The sequence below is a fragment of the Erpetoichthys calabaricus genome, chromosome 3 (genome assembly GCF_900747795.2).
Source record: "Erpetoichthys calabaricus chromosome 3, fErpCal1.3, whole genome shotgun sequence".
In the NCBI taxonomy this organism is placed as follows: domain Eukaryota; kingdom Metazoa; phylum Chordata; class Cladistia; order Polypteriformes; family Polypteridae; genus Erpetoichthys; species Erpetoichthys calabaricus.
Window position 1 is genome coordinate 215,801,176 of NC_041396.2, and position 15,909 is coordinate 215,817,084.

The following is a 15,909-nucleotide window of genomic DNA, read 5'->3' on the forward strand; positions in this document are numbered from 1 at the left end:
ATTAGGAGAAAGTGCATTCAAGATGGAAGCACTTTTTGTAGTTTAGAACTAGGAGAATCACTGAAGACATAGAATGGCAACAGGAGTAAAGAGTACATTGGCATATATCCTGGCACTGAAGAGTGGTGATGTGTTGCTTATTGGTCAGACATGCAAGTAAGAATTTCACAATATTCGTGACACTATTACTACTACTGCCTCCAGTAAATAACAAGGCACTCAGGCTATATAAAGTGTTTCTTTACATCAGCTGGTTACATCACTTGTACAACATTTTAAAGATGTAATAGCCAAGACTGCATCCTAGGTGAGGGGTGACACACTATATGCCACATTTGATTTTGATTACAATACAGTGAGCATCCAGTTTCATGTTAACGACATGCCACTGAAGTATAAGTAGTGGGGCCTTGTAACGCACTGGACTCTAAAGCACAAGGCTGCCAGTCTGGCTGTTGTTTGACCCTGAGTGAGTCACTAACCCTTCCTATGCTTGGATTATAATAAATAAATGTAAGAAGCAGTTCTATGTGACAGAGTATTGCCCTGTTCAGGCCTGGTCTGTTCCAAGAGGCCAGAATAATCAGTTTTGAGGATGTTATGTAGTTGTACGGCACATGTTTACTTGAGGTGGTGATAACTACTAAAAAAAAGCTTTTTATTTGTTTAACAGTCAAGAAGTTCACTTGTGAACCGCAAGATGGCATGTTACCTGTGCACCTCTGATAGTGAGGAACAATTTATATCTGAGTATACAATCATGTATTATATTTAAGTACCATTATAATGTCTTCTTTATAAAAGATGTCATATAAAATAAAATAAGTTTTTTTTTCTTATTTTGATTTGATATACTTTATTAAGCTCCAAGGGGACATTGACCTTTGGAGGTCAGAGCATAGGGTCAGAAATTGCATAGAGTGCCCCTGTAACAATTTTCAGGTTAAGGGCCTTGCTCAAGGCCCAATGGAGGAAGTTCCCTTTTGGCAGTAGTGGGACTTGAACTGGATACCTTCCAGATATTTATAGAAGTAGACTCTAAAGGGCAGGGCGGCATGGTGGCACAGTGGTAGCGCTGCTGCCTCGCAGTTAGGAGACCCGGGTTTGCTTCCCAGGTCTTCCCTGCATGGAGTTTGCATGTTCTCCCCGTGTCTGCGTGGGTTTCCTCCCACAGTCCAAAGACATGCAGGTTAGGTGCATTGGCGATCCTAAATTGTCGCCTAGTGTGTGCTTGGTGTGTGTGTGTGCCCTGTGGTGGGCTGGCGCTCTGCCCAGGGATTTGCTCCTGCCTTGCACCCTGTGCTGGCTGGGATTGGCTCCAGCAGACCCCCGTGACCCTGTGTTAGGATATAGTGGGTTGGAAGATGACTGACTGACTCTAAAGGGCTATATTAAAAAAAAAAAAAAAAAAGCTTTATTGAGATGAGTTCAGTCCAAGTAAAACTTTGTGAACATACACTTATTCTCAGTTGCACACATCATGAGCCAAGTTAAGAAATATCTGCAAATAGTTTATGAAAACAAAAATTTTATTGATTAAAATATTTTTGACAGACATGATTAATGACATGTTGCTTACATGCAAACAAAGCACTCTACAACAGTGGGTTAACATGGAATATCTGTATTTTAACCAAAAAAAAAAATAAAACAAAACACTTGTTCATTTAAAACCGGTTATGTGCTTTTTTCCCCCACAAAATACTGAAATGTATTGTAATATCTGACCATAGTGAATTCTAAGACTGGTGTATTGTAAAATAAATTAGTAACATGCACACGATTGCAACAGTCAACAACCTTCAGCATTAAAATGCATTCTTAACCTCAGTCTCAGTGCAAACACCATTGTAGCAAAAAGAACATAAAAACAATCAAAATAAAAAAGGATTCTCTGTCTAACTTTGAGTACCAAGTATAAAATACTATAATGTGTTAAATTGAATAAGTAACAAGCCCAAGAAGTTGACCTAAAAGTGTCTGTTGAGTGATGAGCTACACTGGTATAAACCTTTAATAATTCTGACTAAATATTAGTCCAGCTCTAAGCATTCTCCTAGAAACTCACATTAGTGACATAGCTAGCTTGATTTACAGTACTAAAAACCTATCTCTCAAGCAGCAATGATTACATACAACAACAACAACAACAAAATCAATCATTCACACCAAAAATATAAACAATTCTTCTGTCTATCAAAACCCCAAATATCCCAATTATATATAAAAATTATACACTTTAAAAGAAAATTTCAGGGGAATGCATATGCAAAAGGAAAGAAAAATAGGTTGCTGTATTACCCGCACATTTAGATTTAATCTGTGCATATAAGATCATGTCCACAAGCAGGTAACAACAAACACATGGCACAGAATTTCAAAGTTTACCAGGAATGGACAACTGTTCTTAAAAAAACAAAAAAAAAAGACAACAAAACGCGCGCATTCACCCTTATAGTCTCTTCTGTGTGTGAAACCTACTGTATTTTAGAAGCAGGGAAACACTGAGCAATAAATATGATGAGAAGGTCGAATGACATGATATAAATTAAAAATATATATATTTATAGTAACAACCTAGGATAGTAGTCACTCATTATTTAGTGGTGGACATCCTGCATAGTTAACTCACAAATAAATAGTAATCAATGCACAGATACATAAGGTTCTTCTTATCCTTAATGACAAAACCCTGTTCTACAGCATTTAGTTGGAAACTTGACTACTCTGCAATGTTACAGACATACATCACTCTATTCCAAATGCAAGTTTTGCTTTAAACTTTTCATACCTAATTCAATGAATACACTTTTCAAACACAGTGTCAAAGTGCAGCATTACAAATTAAAAAAAAAAAAAAAAAATAAGGAATGTAATTGTATGGGCCAAAAAACTAAAACAGAAAATTGTAAAAAACGACTCAACTAAGTTAGTGTGAATGGGACTTATCCAGCATATCCTCTTTTGAAGACCCTTCAGGTCTCCCAAAGTCATAGTATTTATTCCCTACTATTTGTTTAGTATCAGTTTCTCAACTTTCCATAGATGGATAGTACCCCCAACAGTGTAAGTATCTGAACAAGTTTCTGAGTTTTAGAGCTCCCGAAGGAGACCATAAAATGGAAAGTACCACCCTTCAAAACAGTGTTACAAGGGCTACACATCAAGATCATCAGGTCGAGCTCTACTGCTGACTCGACTACTGGCTCTGCTTGAGGGCCTTTGATCCACAACAGCTAGAGGCTGTAGCTCATGTCCGGATGGTAGCTTCTTATTGTCTGGCACATCATCCGGGTAGTCAAATGCTTGCGCATGGGAGTTTGAGATGGTGCTGCCTGTTTGGCCCAGACGGTTCTGCTCAGTGCTGTAGTTTGCCCAGTTTTGCTCATTGGCTTGCTTATTGTAATTGCGACAAGAGTTGGTCCTGTCTCCAGTGGCAAGTTTGTAGCCTGGCGGAGACATAGGAGACATGGGTGCTGTTGGGGAGGAGCAGCCATTGTAATAGGCATATTTTGGAGATGTGCAGTCTTTAGCTACTGGACTCATGACCATATTGTTTGTGTAGGGATCTCTTTTTCCTTTCACCCGATCCTTGATGCCTTTGAAGAGGACATAGAATAGCTCAATCACATTTAGTAGAAGTGACACCAAAGACACTACTAACATAAAGATGATGAAGATGGTTTTCTCAGTAGGGCGGGACAAGAAACAGTCCACTTTATGAGGGCAAGGATCCCTTTCACATCTGTAAATGGCCTCCAGCTTAAAACCATAAATGTACCATTGAATCAACAGAAAGCCGACTTCAAAGACAGATTTGAAAAGTATGCTCACAATGTAGGTACGCATCAAGGCTCCTTTCATTTTTACTTTTCCATGCTCTTCCAGCCCATACTTAAATTTCTTGATTTCAATTTGCTTGAGTGGCAAATCTACATCGCCACCGTCATTCTGGACAATTTTCAGTTCTTCTTCTTTTTTGTTCAATTTCTCTTCTTTGCGCATTAGGTAGAAAACATGCGCTAGATAAAGTAGCGTGGGAGTTGACACAAATATAATTTGTAGCACCCAGAAACGGACATGGGAGATAGGAAAAGACTTGTCATAGCATACATTCTCACAACCTGGTTGCTGGGTGTTACATTTAAAAGCTGACTGTTCATCTCCCCAGGCTGACTCGACTGCTGTCCCCAAGACTAGGATTCGAAAAATGAAGAGAACAGAGAGCCAGACCTTTCCTCCGGCAGTGGAATAAGCCTGGACTTTGTCAAGAAGTCTTCCTAAAGCACTCCAGTCACCCATGTTGACTGAGTCCTAGCTGCAAGAGACAAACGATAATGTGTTAAAGCAAAACTTTAAACTGGATGGTACCTTTTTAATACCAGTACAGAAGAGCAAGTGTTTAAATCATATTTCTTTAATGTCCTCAGGCTACTGTGTAACTACAGACCTACAAGCATATTACAATTGATGAGATATGCTTTTACATGGCTACGTCAGTCACTCTGGGTGATGAATTGACTCAACAGAATGGGCTGAAGCAGCATCTTTAGGATTTACAGTTCAGTACTTTACCAATTAAGCTACACTACCTGCTCATCTCATTTTTACATTACAAGTAGTGTCCTGAGCAACCTGGTAAGGCAACAGTACCCCAGAGCCCAGTTGAATGCCACTCTGTACTACTGACAACCGTTGGAAAAGGAGCTGCACATATGATCCAATACAAAGGAGGATTAAAATAATGAAAATCATATTTATTTGAAAAAAAAAATTATGTCAACACTTAAAGTTCATTGGAATTGTTCTGAGGCAGGCATGATAGTAGAGGCCTGAAAGTACAGTTATAGACAAGTGATCTAAAGAAGGAAATAACTAAAAAAAGTAGTACAGTATGATTATTTCATACTGATAGATATGTATACACAATATATATATACTGTATATATATATATATATATATATATATACTGTATATATATATATATATATATATATATATATATATATATATATATATATATATATATATGTGTTTGCATGTGTGTATGTGTATGTATATAGGTATGTGTGGGTATTTATACATATATATAATATATATAGTCATATAATTTCATTGGATTGGAAGCATGGTGGGGGAGACACAGTAGTTATCGTTGCTGCTTCAGTCCCTAATTTTAAAACCCAGAGATGTAACTATGTGTGTGTGGAATTTCAATGTTTCCTTGTGTCAAAGTGGCTTTTTCCCCAGTTACACCAGTTTTTCTTAAAACATTCCTAAGACGTGTGTTTTAGGTAAACTGGAGAGTATAAACTGGCCACGAAGGACTGAATGTGTACTGCCACAACACTAGCACCTTTCTACAAACTTATTTCTATCATGCTTCCAGTGTTGGCAGGCCATTGTCTTCATTAACCTGAGCTGAATATATCAGTATTGAAAATAGATGTACATTTCATTAGATAATACTTATATATAAGCAAATTTAAAATGCAAATTTAAAATGGGGCAAATATTTCCAGTTAAACTGTAAATGTTGCTTGTCTCTATACAACATAACATAAAATTGTCAAACCCACTTAATCCAGTTAGAACTGGAGAAGAGGGTACTTCTCTATATATTTAACAGAGAGAAACAATAATTTACCACTAATGTAAACACAAATAATTCCCTGCGCTGGAATAAAAACGTTTAAGTGGATAGATAGATAGATAGATAGATAGATAGATAGATAGATAGATAGATAGATAGATAGATAGATAGATAGATAGATAGATAGATAGATCTTGATATAATCCTAAATTATCACAGAAAGAAGAAAGACGGATTTATTTTTACATTTGTATAGGCTGTTTTTTTCACAAGAAGGAGCTTTTTAAAACTACTTTAACACGTTAAATGAGACCTCCCTAACGGTGTCCAATACACATGTTTAAGACAGGTTTATGTTCACTGCGTGAGGCACAGAGAATTCCTGAAGGCTTTAACTTCGGTCTTTTCTTGTCGAAGGAATGCAACTTTACCGATTCTTCAAGTGGAGCGCTCAGATCCAATACTACTTTGAAAGATTGGTAAATAAAATAAAAACATCTTTAGAAGGTGTATCTGTAATGAATTTAATTAATAAACGCAGACACTGGTTGTGTACATTTCCCAGGCGAATTAAACTAAATAGCAAGTCAATGTTTTTGATAGTTTTTTTAATCGTTTTGCACTGTACCTCCCACTGGCAGCGGTTGATTTTTTCCGTTTATTTTCCTTCTGTTTCTTTACATATCTGGTCTCTTGGAAAGTACTTCAAAGTAGACACGAGAGTTACACGCTTTATAGAATTATGTGCCCCAGATGTCAGTTCCTAAAAGCAACACATTTAGACAGGTCAGTACTAAAGTCTCGGCTAGGAGGACTTGGGGAGCTGAAAAACTGAACTGATCGAGATCGGCGTAAACTATGCGCCGTCTTCTGATCTGTTTAAAGTGTAAGCATTTTGGAGAAACTGATTCATTCATATGTTTCGCTCGTTGGCTAAAGTGAATAATTATCCACCGTTAGATGAAATCCAAGGATCTGTTTTCGTTATGGGGAGACTGAGAAATAAGTTGGAAATGTACACATTAATATTTTACAGTTATGCGCAAACTGAAACTGTCAAAAAAGTACTTAACACATTTCTTTCATGGTGTGCTTTATACCACATTTGTTGTTCATATATACACAAGGGGCTAAAATGAATACTTTAGATGGCGTACGTGAATTCAAAATACACACGTTAACAAATAAGCTATACGCACAAGCTTTATACTCATATGATCGATACATACTAACAGGAAAAATCTACTTTTGTCTGAATAATTGTTAACATAAAACTTTTTTAGAAACTTTTGTCCAAAATAAATGTACAGAAAACATTGCATAGTCTTATTAATCTCTCTTTCGGATGTTTATTGTTTGCAAAAAAATCAGACATAATATAATTTTTACTTAAACAACTTCTAGTAATGAAAGCCTACCTTACGAGCTCAAGTCTCTTGGGTGCCAGACAGAAGTTAAAAAAAGTTATATCACTTAAAGTTTCGGGAAAAAAAATCCACGTTTCGGACTAGAACAGCAGCTGCTTAGGATGACAAACTTCATCTGTTCTACGGGGTTTTAAAAAAGTTTAAGTCACCTGATCCGTGACGTCACGAACGCCTTCGACATTTCAAGAGGGTTCAGCCGCAGACAGACACTCTCAAAAGGAGACCATACGTAATTTTTACAATTACCGATCGATGAACTCAGAGCTCAAAAGTCTTTAAATATGGAAATATTCAGAGTCGGGGCCCGTCTGTCAGGTAACAGTGCTAATTTCCAAAAAATGATGCCCTAAAGTAGGCCTGAATACAATTTCAATATTCATGTCTTCAAATTTTAGCAAAGATTTTCTGAAAACGCAGAGACAAAATGTCATTTATTTTGCAAAATTAATAAAAAAGTGAAATGAACTGTTTTAACACATTGAGAATTTAAGTATAATCTATTTATTGTTAAGTGATTTACTGTCACCAAATATCCATTAACTGATGGAAGATGATAATACGTCAATTAATTTATGGCATCATAAGTGGCGTCCCTACCAGGATTGAGCTACATCTCCTCGCAAGTCAGAATGGAGCAAGGTGCTTTGAAAAAAAAAAGATAGTTAACACCGTTGTAGTTCAGTGCAGGATATTATACTGTTTGTTCTGATAGATGCTTGTTGGAAGATAGATAGATCGATAGTTAGACAAATAGAAAAGGCACTATATAACAATATAACACAGGGAGGTAGTATTCAATTTGTTTAGGTTACTATGTACTTTTGGTATCTTTAAAAATAAACTGAATAGTTTAAAAACACATATAAATGTAAGTGCATTGGATATAAATGTAATAAACCTAATAGTTTTATATTTATATAGATGTTGTTATTTCTTTTTATGTTCCTGCTGGGGATGGGAGGTGCATGAATGTAAGATTTTTGAATTGTTGTTTCAGAGGTGGTAAAATCAGAAGCATTTACCTACGTGTCAAACTTTTATTTGCATACCTCTATATGTCCTCCTATTATTAAATCACATCTTTTGTAAAATTGAGTCTGGGGTGTAGTTATGAATCATCAAAGTGAGAGTGAATATAAATTTCCCACTTGCATAACCTCAGCGTGTGAGTGAAAGAAACGAAATAACCTTTCTATGTCTTTGTTTCTGCTGACCTCTTGTGTTCATTTGAAGAATCTGTTTGCTTGACTTGATAATCTGCAAGACGACAGGAGTCTAATTCAGCAGCATTGAGTGCAAGGCAGGAAGTAGCATTGAACTGGATGTCAGTCTATGGAGGGGCACACATACCCAGACCCATATTGATACCCAAACCCAAACTTATTTGGAATATGGAAGGAAGCCAGAGTACCAAGCCTATGCTAATACTAGACAAATTTGTAAGGTCTACATAGACACAGCATTAGCTTCTTATACCCTAGCAGGAGGGCAGATAATGAGAGGATACTGCTATGTAATTTGTCCAGAATGTGTGCAATATGATTTTTGTGTATGAATTTAGAATAAATAATAAATATAAATCTAATGTCACCATCTAACTCTAGAGTAAGGGGAAAAAACTTTTATGTGGAATAATGGTTAAATGGTTAACGGCTGAATGATTTCGACCTCACAGTACTTGAATACTACTGACAGGGTTAACCTGTCTGATAAGCTGATCTCTTCTAGCATGATCTACTAATGGAGACGCTAATTTTCTAATAGACAGTTGACAATACTAAATTGGGTTCAGCTGGGTGTTTCTATGGGCGAGGGTGCCATGTTGTAGACTGGCATTTCATCCAAGGGTGAATCCTGCCTTGCTTTCATTGCTGTTCAGTTAGGATTTAGTTACACTAGCTACACAATACTGTAAAAGATATTTAAAATTTTGGAAGGAAATTATGTGTCATATTTCTGTTCATTGGGGTGGAAAATTGGTTAGAATTTTTCTCTAACAGATTCAGCATCCTGGTTTCAAATCTTGTGGCTGGTGGCTGGCTGTGTGGGTTTTGAACAACTGCTAGAATATTTATGGGTTTTCTCTGCCATTAGAGTGTTTTGTTCCACATCTCAAAGATGTGTAGGTTACATTGATTGGTAGTTCCAAACTGATTTAGTTTCTGTCTTGGCACCAGTGTTACCAGGATATGTTCTGGCAACTCTGAATTTAATTAATTGGGTTGGCAAGTGTGTGGTGTGAGTTATATTTATTAATTAATTAAGTTTCAGTGTATTTCTTTCAGCCAGTTATGAAGTTGATTTTTTGACAAATATTCAGTGTTCACATCTTTATTGATGTCTTTTTTTATGATTTTGATTTCCATTTTTAAGATTACATATCCCAGCATTAAATTATACTCATTTATTCATTTTCTGAACCTACTTAATAGAAATCTTAAGGATGCAGACTAATGCAGTATGTGAATTTCCCCTTGGGATTAATGAAGTATCTATCTATCTATCTATCTATCTATCTATCTATCTATCTATCTATCTATCTATCTATCTATCTATCTATCTATCTATCTATCTATCTATCTATCTATCTATCTATCTATCTATCTATCTATCTATCTAATGCAACACAAGATAAAACTCCTTGGCTAAGTGCCACTGCACTGCAGGGTTTACACATATATACACATCCAAACTGCGCCACTTTAGTGTTGCCAGTTTACCTAACTTGTCTGCCTTTGGAATGTTTTAGGAAAAACTCATATAAACCAGGCTAGGTTTTGAACCCAGTCCAAATAAGAACTAATCATTGTGTCACCATGCAGCCCCATACCACCTGGAATATAAGAAATTCTATGTACAAGAGGAGATCATTCATTTAATTAATAGAATTTTATTATCCAACTAGCTGTGCTACCCATCTAAGATTAGTTGAAATCTAAGTAAACAACATAGACATCAGTGCTAATGTTTGCAGTGCACTATCTACTGGAATGTATTCTGTAATGCATGTAATAATAAAATGCATTGCATTTGTCATTTCAACAGATGGCATATCATAAATATTTTTAGTAAGAAAATGCAATGCTAAAAATGTTTGTGATGCACTATCTGTTGTAATGGGAAATGCAATGCATATATCTGTTATATAGTATTTGGTATGGGATTCATAAAAGCAGTGTTAATATTTGTGATGTGCCATCTGTTGAAATGAGAAAAGCAATGCACATTATTACTACAAATGGTTGTGATGCACTATCTATTGTAATAATAGAGACATTGCAGCTGGGCACACACAGATACACAGTCACCTATCCTTTTATTAAGATGGATAGCTAATTTATCCCACTATTACACCCAGACATATTGTAAAAGTCATCACTTTTAGAACAGCTCGATGATTCAGTGATTTAAAACCTTTCTTGTGAAGTAATGCTTCATGGTTTCTATCTTGAATGTCTTTGCTATAGATGTTGATTGGTTTATTCAGTTATATGAGGCAACTGGAATATTTGTTGCTTTCTCACCATGGGAACTTTATTTTCAGGAAACAATGAGTTCCTGAATAACGTTGGTCCAGGTGCTCTTGTGATCCCTGACCACATTTTTGTTTTTTGGGTTCCCTCCACAGATTAGGAGCTTTAACCTTTATCTAAAGTATGTAACGTGCACAGAAGAGTGATGTGGTGCAAAGTACAAAATAATCAGGGGTTCACATGGGACCCCCCACCTTATTGCTTCAAAGAGATTATGACTTCATGGGGAATATTAATGCTTCAATGCAGTGCATAGTCTTCAGCAACAATTCTCTAAACACCAAACTAGACTTTGTAAGATGGCACCAGGGCTTGTTGTCAACCTGTCAACAAATTTGTCATCCAGTCCCCATCCACAATAGTTCCTGGGTGAAGAAAAAGTACAAGCCCATTTATAGAAGCCCCAGAAAAAATGACAGCTGGGGCACCCATATAAGTCCAGGGTACTGGGAGTTGACAGATTGTATGCCTGAACTCCACCATGATGTTAGGTGGCTGCAGGGAGGCTATTCATCCAATATCTGTCTCTCACGATTAAAGCATCCTCCTGGCCATAATGCAGGTAGAAAACATATAGGAGTACAACTGGCAGGAGGAAGAGAGGTGCAAGAAGGAAGATGAGTGGATGGATTAGATAGTGAATATGTAAAAGGTTTATAATTTTATTTATTTTGTTAATCTTTGTATGTTTTTCTTCCAAAGTCATGTCCCCATCTGTACTGTTACCTTTTCTTTATAGTAAACAATTTTTTTCTTTATTTTTTTGGTCTCATTGGTATTCTTTAGAAAATGATTGTGAGTTTAGCTCATTTTATGTAATCTCTTTACTTTAATTCATGATTGGCATTGTACTTTAGCAGAAATTCAGGGTCTGAATTTTGTCCAAGGATTCTAGACTCTGCTACAGGGGATGTACTGGAGACTCAGAATGAGAGGAAACCTTTATGGGTGTGCTAACTCCGCTTAAAATCAAGTCATATACATTACCAGTAAACAGAGCAACTATCAAGGTTGAGAAAGCCAAACTCTGGTTATGGATCCCTAGCAGTTTATTTTCTCCGGGAGCATGGTTAGACAAAGTTTTGCTTTCCATTCCTACAGTGCCAGTTTATCAAACTGCCTGTGAGTTAAACCCCCACTCTCCCAGAATATATAAGCTGTGCATTTTAGCCATGTTTACGGACTCATTTACCCTTAATTTAAACAGATATGTGTGCTTATGTAGGTAAATAATAATAATAATATATTAATTATAATCTTCTTTATTTATTTATCTGGTTTGTACAATGCTATATACAGTATACCCTGCCATTCTATCTTATATTCTGTAAGTGCCTTGAGCATGGGAAAGGCGCTATATAAATAAAATGTATTATTATTATTATTATTAAATATTGCATGGTTATGTAGCGTATAGAGGAAACACTGTCAATTTATCCCCAAACTCAGAGTGACTCCAAGAAGTCAGTAAATGCAGTAAACAAAAATAATTTACTAAATAAAAAATAAATTCAAAGAAAGGAGAATAAAGGAAAGCTCAAAGCATCAAATAGAAGGGGAAAAATGAGCCTTACTGCTTCTCATGGCCCTTTGTAACAGGTTCTTGATCCCTTCCTACTACGTGGGTTGCCCGTTGTACTTACCAACCTGAAGTTCACTAAAACACACTGTCTATTTATAGTGAATCTATGGGCTTTCTAAGAGTCCATCCATCCATCCATTGTCCAACCCGCTGAATCCGAACACAGGGTCACGGGGGTCTGCTGGAGCCAATCCCAGCCAACACAGGGCACAAGGCAGGAACCAATCCCGGGCAGGGTGCCAACCCACTGCAGGACACACACAAACACACCCACACACCAAGCACACACTAGGGCCAATTTAGAATCGCCAATCCACCTAACCTGCATGTCTTTGGAATGTGGGAGGAAACCGGAGCGCCCGGAGGAAACCCACACAGACACGGGGAGAACATGCAAACTCCACGCAGGGAGGACCCGGGAATCGAACCCAGGTCCGCAGGTGTCCCAACTGCGAGGCAGCAGCGCTACCCACTGCGCCACCGTGCCACCCTTTCTAAGAGTCTCATTTTTTAAATTTCTTTATTTTTGTTTTATATTGTTTTGACAATGACGTCAATTTGCCATCAGTTTCAATGGCAATTGGTTTTAGGCTTCACCATTTTGTGATTGTTTTTGCTTGGCTGTAGCCATGTTGTTTATGGTTGCTATCCCTGTTGCTAGTCACATGTTTTGCATCATAACATCCCACCCATTTAACATGGAAGTACACAACACCTAACTTCCAAGCATTGGATCCTTTCTTTAGAAAATAAACAAATATTAATGTTAGTTAGGAGCAAATTTATAAGCCAGTGAGAAGCCTTTTTTTCAAGAATGAATTTTAGTTTTTTGCTTTTGGTTTTGACAATCAATTCTGATAGCTACTTGAAGTTTTCTGTCTAGACCTCCTAAAATTAGCTTCTACGGTCCCTGCAAGTTCCAATATAATACTGGCCTTAAAGGGCCAGAACACCATGGCAATCCATTTATAAGTTGACCCTCCTCCTGTACCAACTGAGTGTGTTGCCTGTCCCTTACCAAGACCTCCTCCTCCATACTACTTTTGCTTTGCTGTTTTGTATTTGTACCAGTTTAAGATAGCAATGCCTAATATCTTGTACCCTTAGTGTTGTACATTTGTATTTCTTAAATTATTTTAGGTTTCATTTTTAATAACTAAAATGTATGTTCTGCTCCATAATGTCTGAGGCAATGGTTATAATCACGTAGACTTGCTTATGAGTATAGAGAAAGCAAACAGACTTGTGTGTGCTTTGGTCTAACTCAAAATTTCTACTCTTTACCCAGGCTAACCCTGAATATCATCAAATAAGTGGCTTGTTGTGAACATCAGAGAAAGAGAGAGAGAGAGAGAGAGAGAGAGAGAAAGAGAGATATAACAAGATATGAGATTGGTGTCTGGATCTGATAAGGTTCACTCTGTTGTTGCTGATGCCTGTTGTTATTGCCTGAGGAGGAGGGCTGACTTAATACAGCAATAACTCAGAAAGTGAGCTGATTCTCCTATTAATCAGCCTAGATGCATCACATGCCTTGCTTTGCTGTCCCACATGGACCTACTGATCACATTGCTTTGGTAACTAGATCAAAACTAGTGCTTAATTTCACTTGAATTCATATAATTTTTTGCCTTCCTATGCAAAGATGGTTGGCTGATTTTGAAATCCTGGTTAGATGAATTCTAACCTATGAGTCAATACTTCACTCTTTAGCTTTGCCTGATAGTAACAGCAAAGTCACTATTGAATGTTGCCAACTAACTTAAGCTTTATGATACATGATATTGAGTCATTAATATTTTATTTTGGATGGTAAATGTATGTTATAGAAACTTTGATATATATCATACTGTATGTTCACCTTATAAACTGTACGTCTGAGCAAAAATTCCGTGATTGCATAAGCACTTTGAGCCTGTCTTAAATTAAGAGCACTATGCACACAAAAAAAATTAATTATAATAAGCTGCTTCCTTTCATCCCCAAGACAGGTGGGGCTACTGTAGAAACCCTGGCTTCAAATCCAGTTTGCAGATCTTGGAATAAGATGCAGTAAATCACAGAGTATCACATAAATTACATTTACATTTATATTTATTTGCTTAGCAGATGCTTTTTATCCAAAGTGACTTTCAAAAGAGGTAAAAAATCGAGTAACATTAGGCAAGAGCCTGTTTGTTCAGCACATGTAATAGGACGGGTAACAAAATTTGATTGCCACAAGTGAAAAGATGTAATAATTCATACATTTACAATCATAGAATACAATCAGTAAAGTGATATAAACTTAAACAAATTAAGAATATAAAGTATCGCAGAGCAAAGTTTTTTATTTCCTTCATCAATTAGACAGATATTCACAGAACAGATGGGTCTTCCATCGCTTCTTAAATGCATTGTGAGAGTCAGCAGTACAGATGGAGGTGGACAGCCCGTTCCATCAACTAGGAACTACAAAGAAAAAGAGTCTGGATTGAGACTTGATGCTGCATAGAGGTGGCATCACCAGACGCTGTTCCCGGACAGACCTGAGAACACGAGAAGGAGTATAACACTTCACCAGTTTCTCCATATACTCAAGTGCTGACCTATTGACTACACTGTAGGCAAGCATCAGGGGTTTGAATTGTAATGTGTGCTTCTACAGGGAGCCAATGTAGTAACCTGAAGATAGGAGTGACGTGTGTCCATCTAAACTGATTAAATACAAGATGGGCCGCTGCATTCTGCATAATCTGCAGCGGCTTGATAGCACATGCAGCTACTCCTGCCAGAAGCAACTTGCAATAGTCCAGACGTGACAAGACCAAAACTTGGACCAGTAGTTGTGCTGCATGCTGTCAGATAAGGTCTGATCTTGTACATGTTGTACAGCGTGAACCTGCATGAACGAGAAACAGTAAATATGTGGTCAAAAAAAGATACCTGCTCATCAATCTTTAACCACCCCAAGGTTGTGTACTGACTTGCCTGGCATTAGTAACAATGAGCCAAGCTGTACAGAGATAGGGAGATGAGCAGACTGGCTGGCCAAGATCACAAGAAGCTCGGTTTTTGCCAAGTTGAACTGTAGATGGTGGTCCTTTGTCCAGGTTGAATTACCAGTAAGACATGCAGAGACTTTAAATGACACTGTATTGTCCTCCAGAGAGAACGACAGGTATAGCTGTGTATCATTGGCATAGCACTGGTAAGAGAAGCTATGGGATTGGATGGTGGAGCCCAACGAGGTGGTATACAGAGAGAAGAATAGAGGACCCAGCACCAATCCTTGGGTTACACCAGTTCATATCTGGTGTGCCGTTGACAATTCCCCTTGCCAGGACACACTGTGGGATCTGCCTGAGATTATTAGATGATCTGCCTTTAGTTACTTAGTACTGTTGTGGAGTTCCATGTACTTTGACAGTAGATGTTCTATGGAACAGAGTTCTATAACATGAAATAAAAGAGTGAACAGATTAGTATAGAAAGCTATACTAATTATGGTACTGTTACAACAACAATAAAGAAAGGAGAGTTTGAATTTGCAATTTGTATTATCCCCATTGCAGTAGTATAAACAAAAAACACAATTTCATTAAAAAAAAATTGTTACAGCAAGAAATATTAACAGTGACTTTTTTACTTTGTGTTTCCATAGAACCTATTGAGGAGGAATTGTCATCCATTTTCTGAGAGAACAAAGATTTTGTACTTGTACAAACAAATTCTTAATATTTCATTATCAACTAAATATGTTTCTGGGACTTAGTGATAAATGTAACTTCAAA

General features: G+C 37.1%; 2 protein-coding genes across 3 annotated transcripts in view; one reads left to right on the forward strand and one right to left on the reverse strand.

Annotated features, from left to right (window-relative positions):
• Positions 1 to 1,511: 1,511 nt before the first annotated feature.
• Positions 1,512 to 7,151, reverse strand: LOC114648641 (gap junction alpha-1 protein). 2 transcript variants are annotated; one of them, XM_051925339.1, is made up of 3 exons: positions 7,013 to 7,134; positions 6,223 to 6,357; positions 1,512 to 4,318 (listed from the first exon to the last, which is right to left on the reverse strand). In XM_051925339.1, the coding sequence occupies exon 3, from the start codon at positions 4,300 to 4,302 to the stop codon at positions 3,157 to 3,159; it is 1,146 nt and encodes a 381-aa protein (XP_051781299.1). In that variant the 5' UTR covers positions 4,303 to 4,318; positions 6,223 to 6,357; positions 7,013 to 7,134; the 3' UTR covers positions 1,512 to 3,156. The 2 variants fall into 2 exon arrangements, with proteins under 2 accessions (XP_051781299.1, XP_028653620.1); XM_028797787.2 differs by lacking the exon at positions 6,223 to 6,357 and having other exon boundaries at positions 7,013 to 7,151.
• A 54-nt stretch (positions 7,152 to 7,205) lies between these two features.
• Positions 7,206 to 15,909, forward strand: part of hsdl1 (hydroxysteroid dehydrogenase like 1) — a 45,817-nt gene continuing 37,113 nt past the window's right edge. The window contains exon 1 of the mRNA XM_028797790.2: positions 7,206 to 7,336. Coding sequence (XP_028653623.1) covers positions 7,303 to 7,336 — 34 coding nt within the window. The 5' untranslated portion in view covers positions 7,206 to 7,302. The remainder of the gene's footprint in view (positions 7,337 to 15,909) is intronic.

Excerpts from the sequence above, each read along its gene's own strand:
- LOC114648641 (XM_028797787.2), bottom strand. The coding sequence starts at position 4,302 with ATGGGTGACTGGAGTGCTTTAGGAAGACTTCTTGACAAAGTCCAGGCT.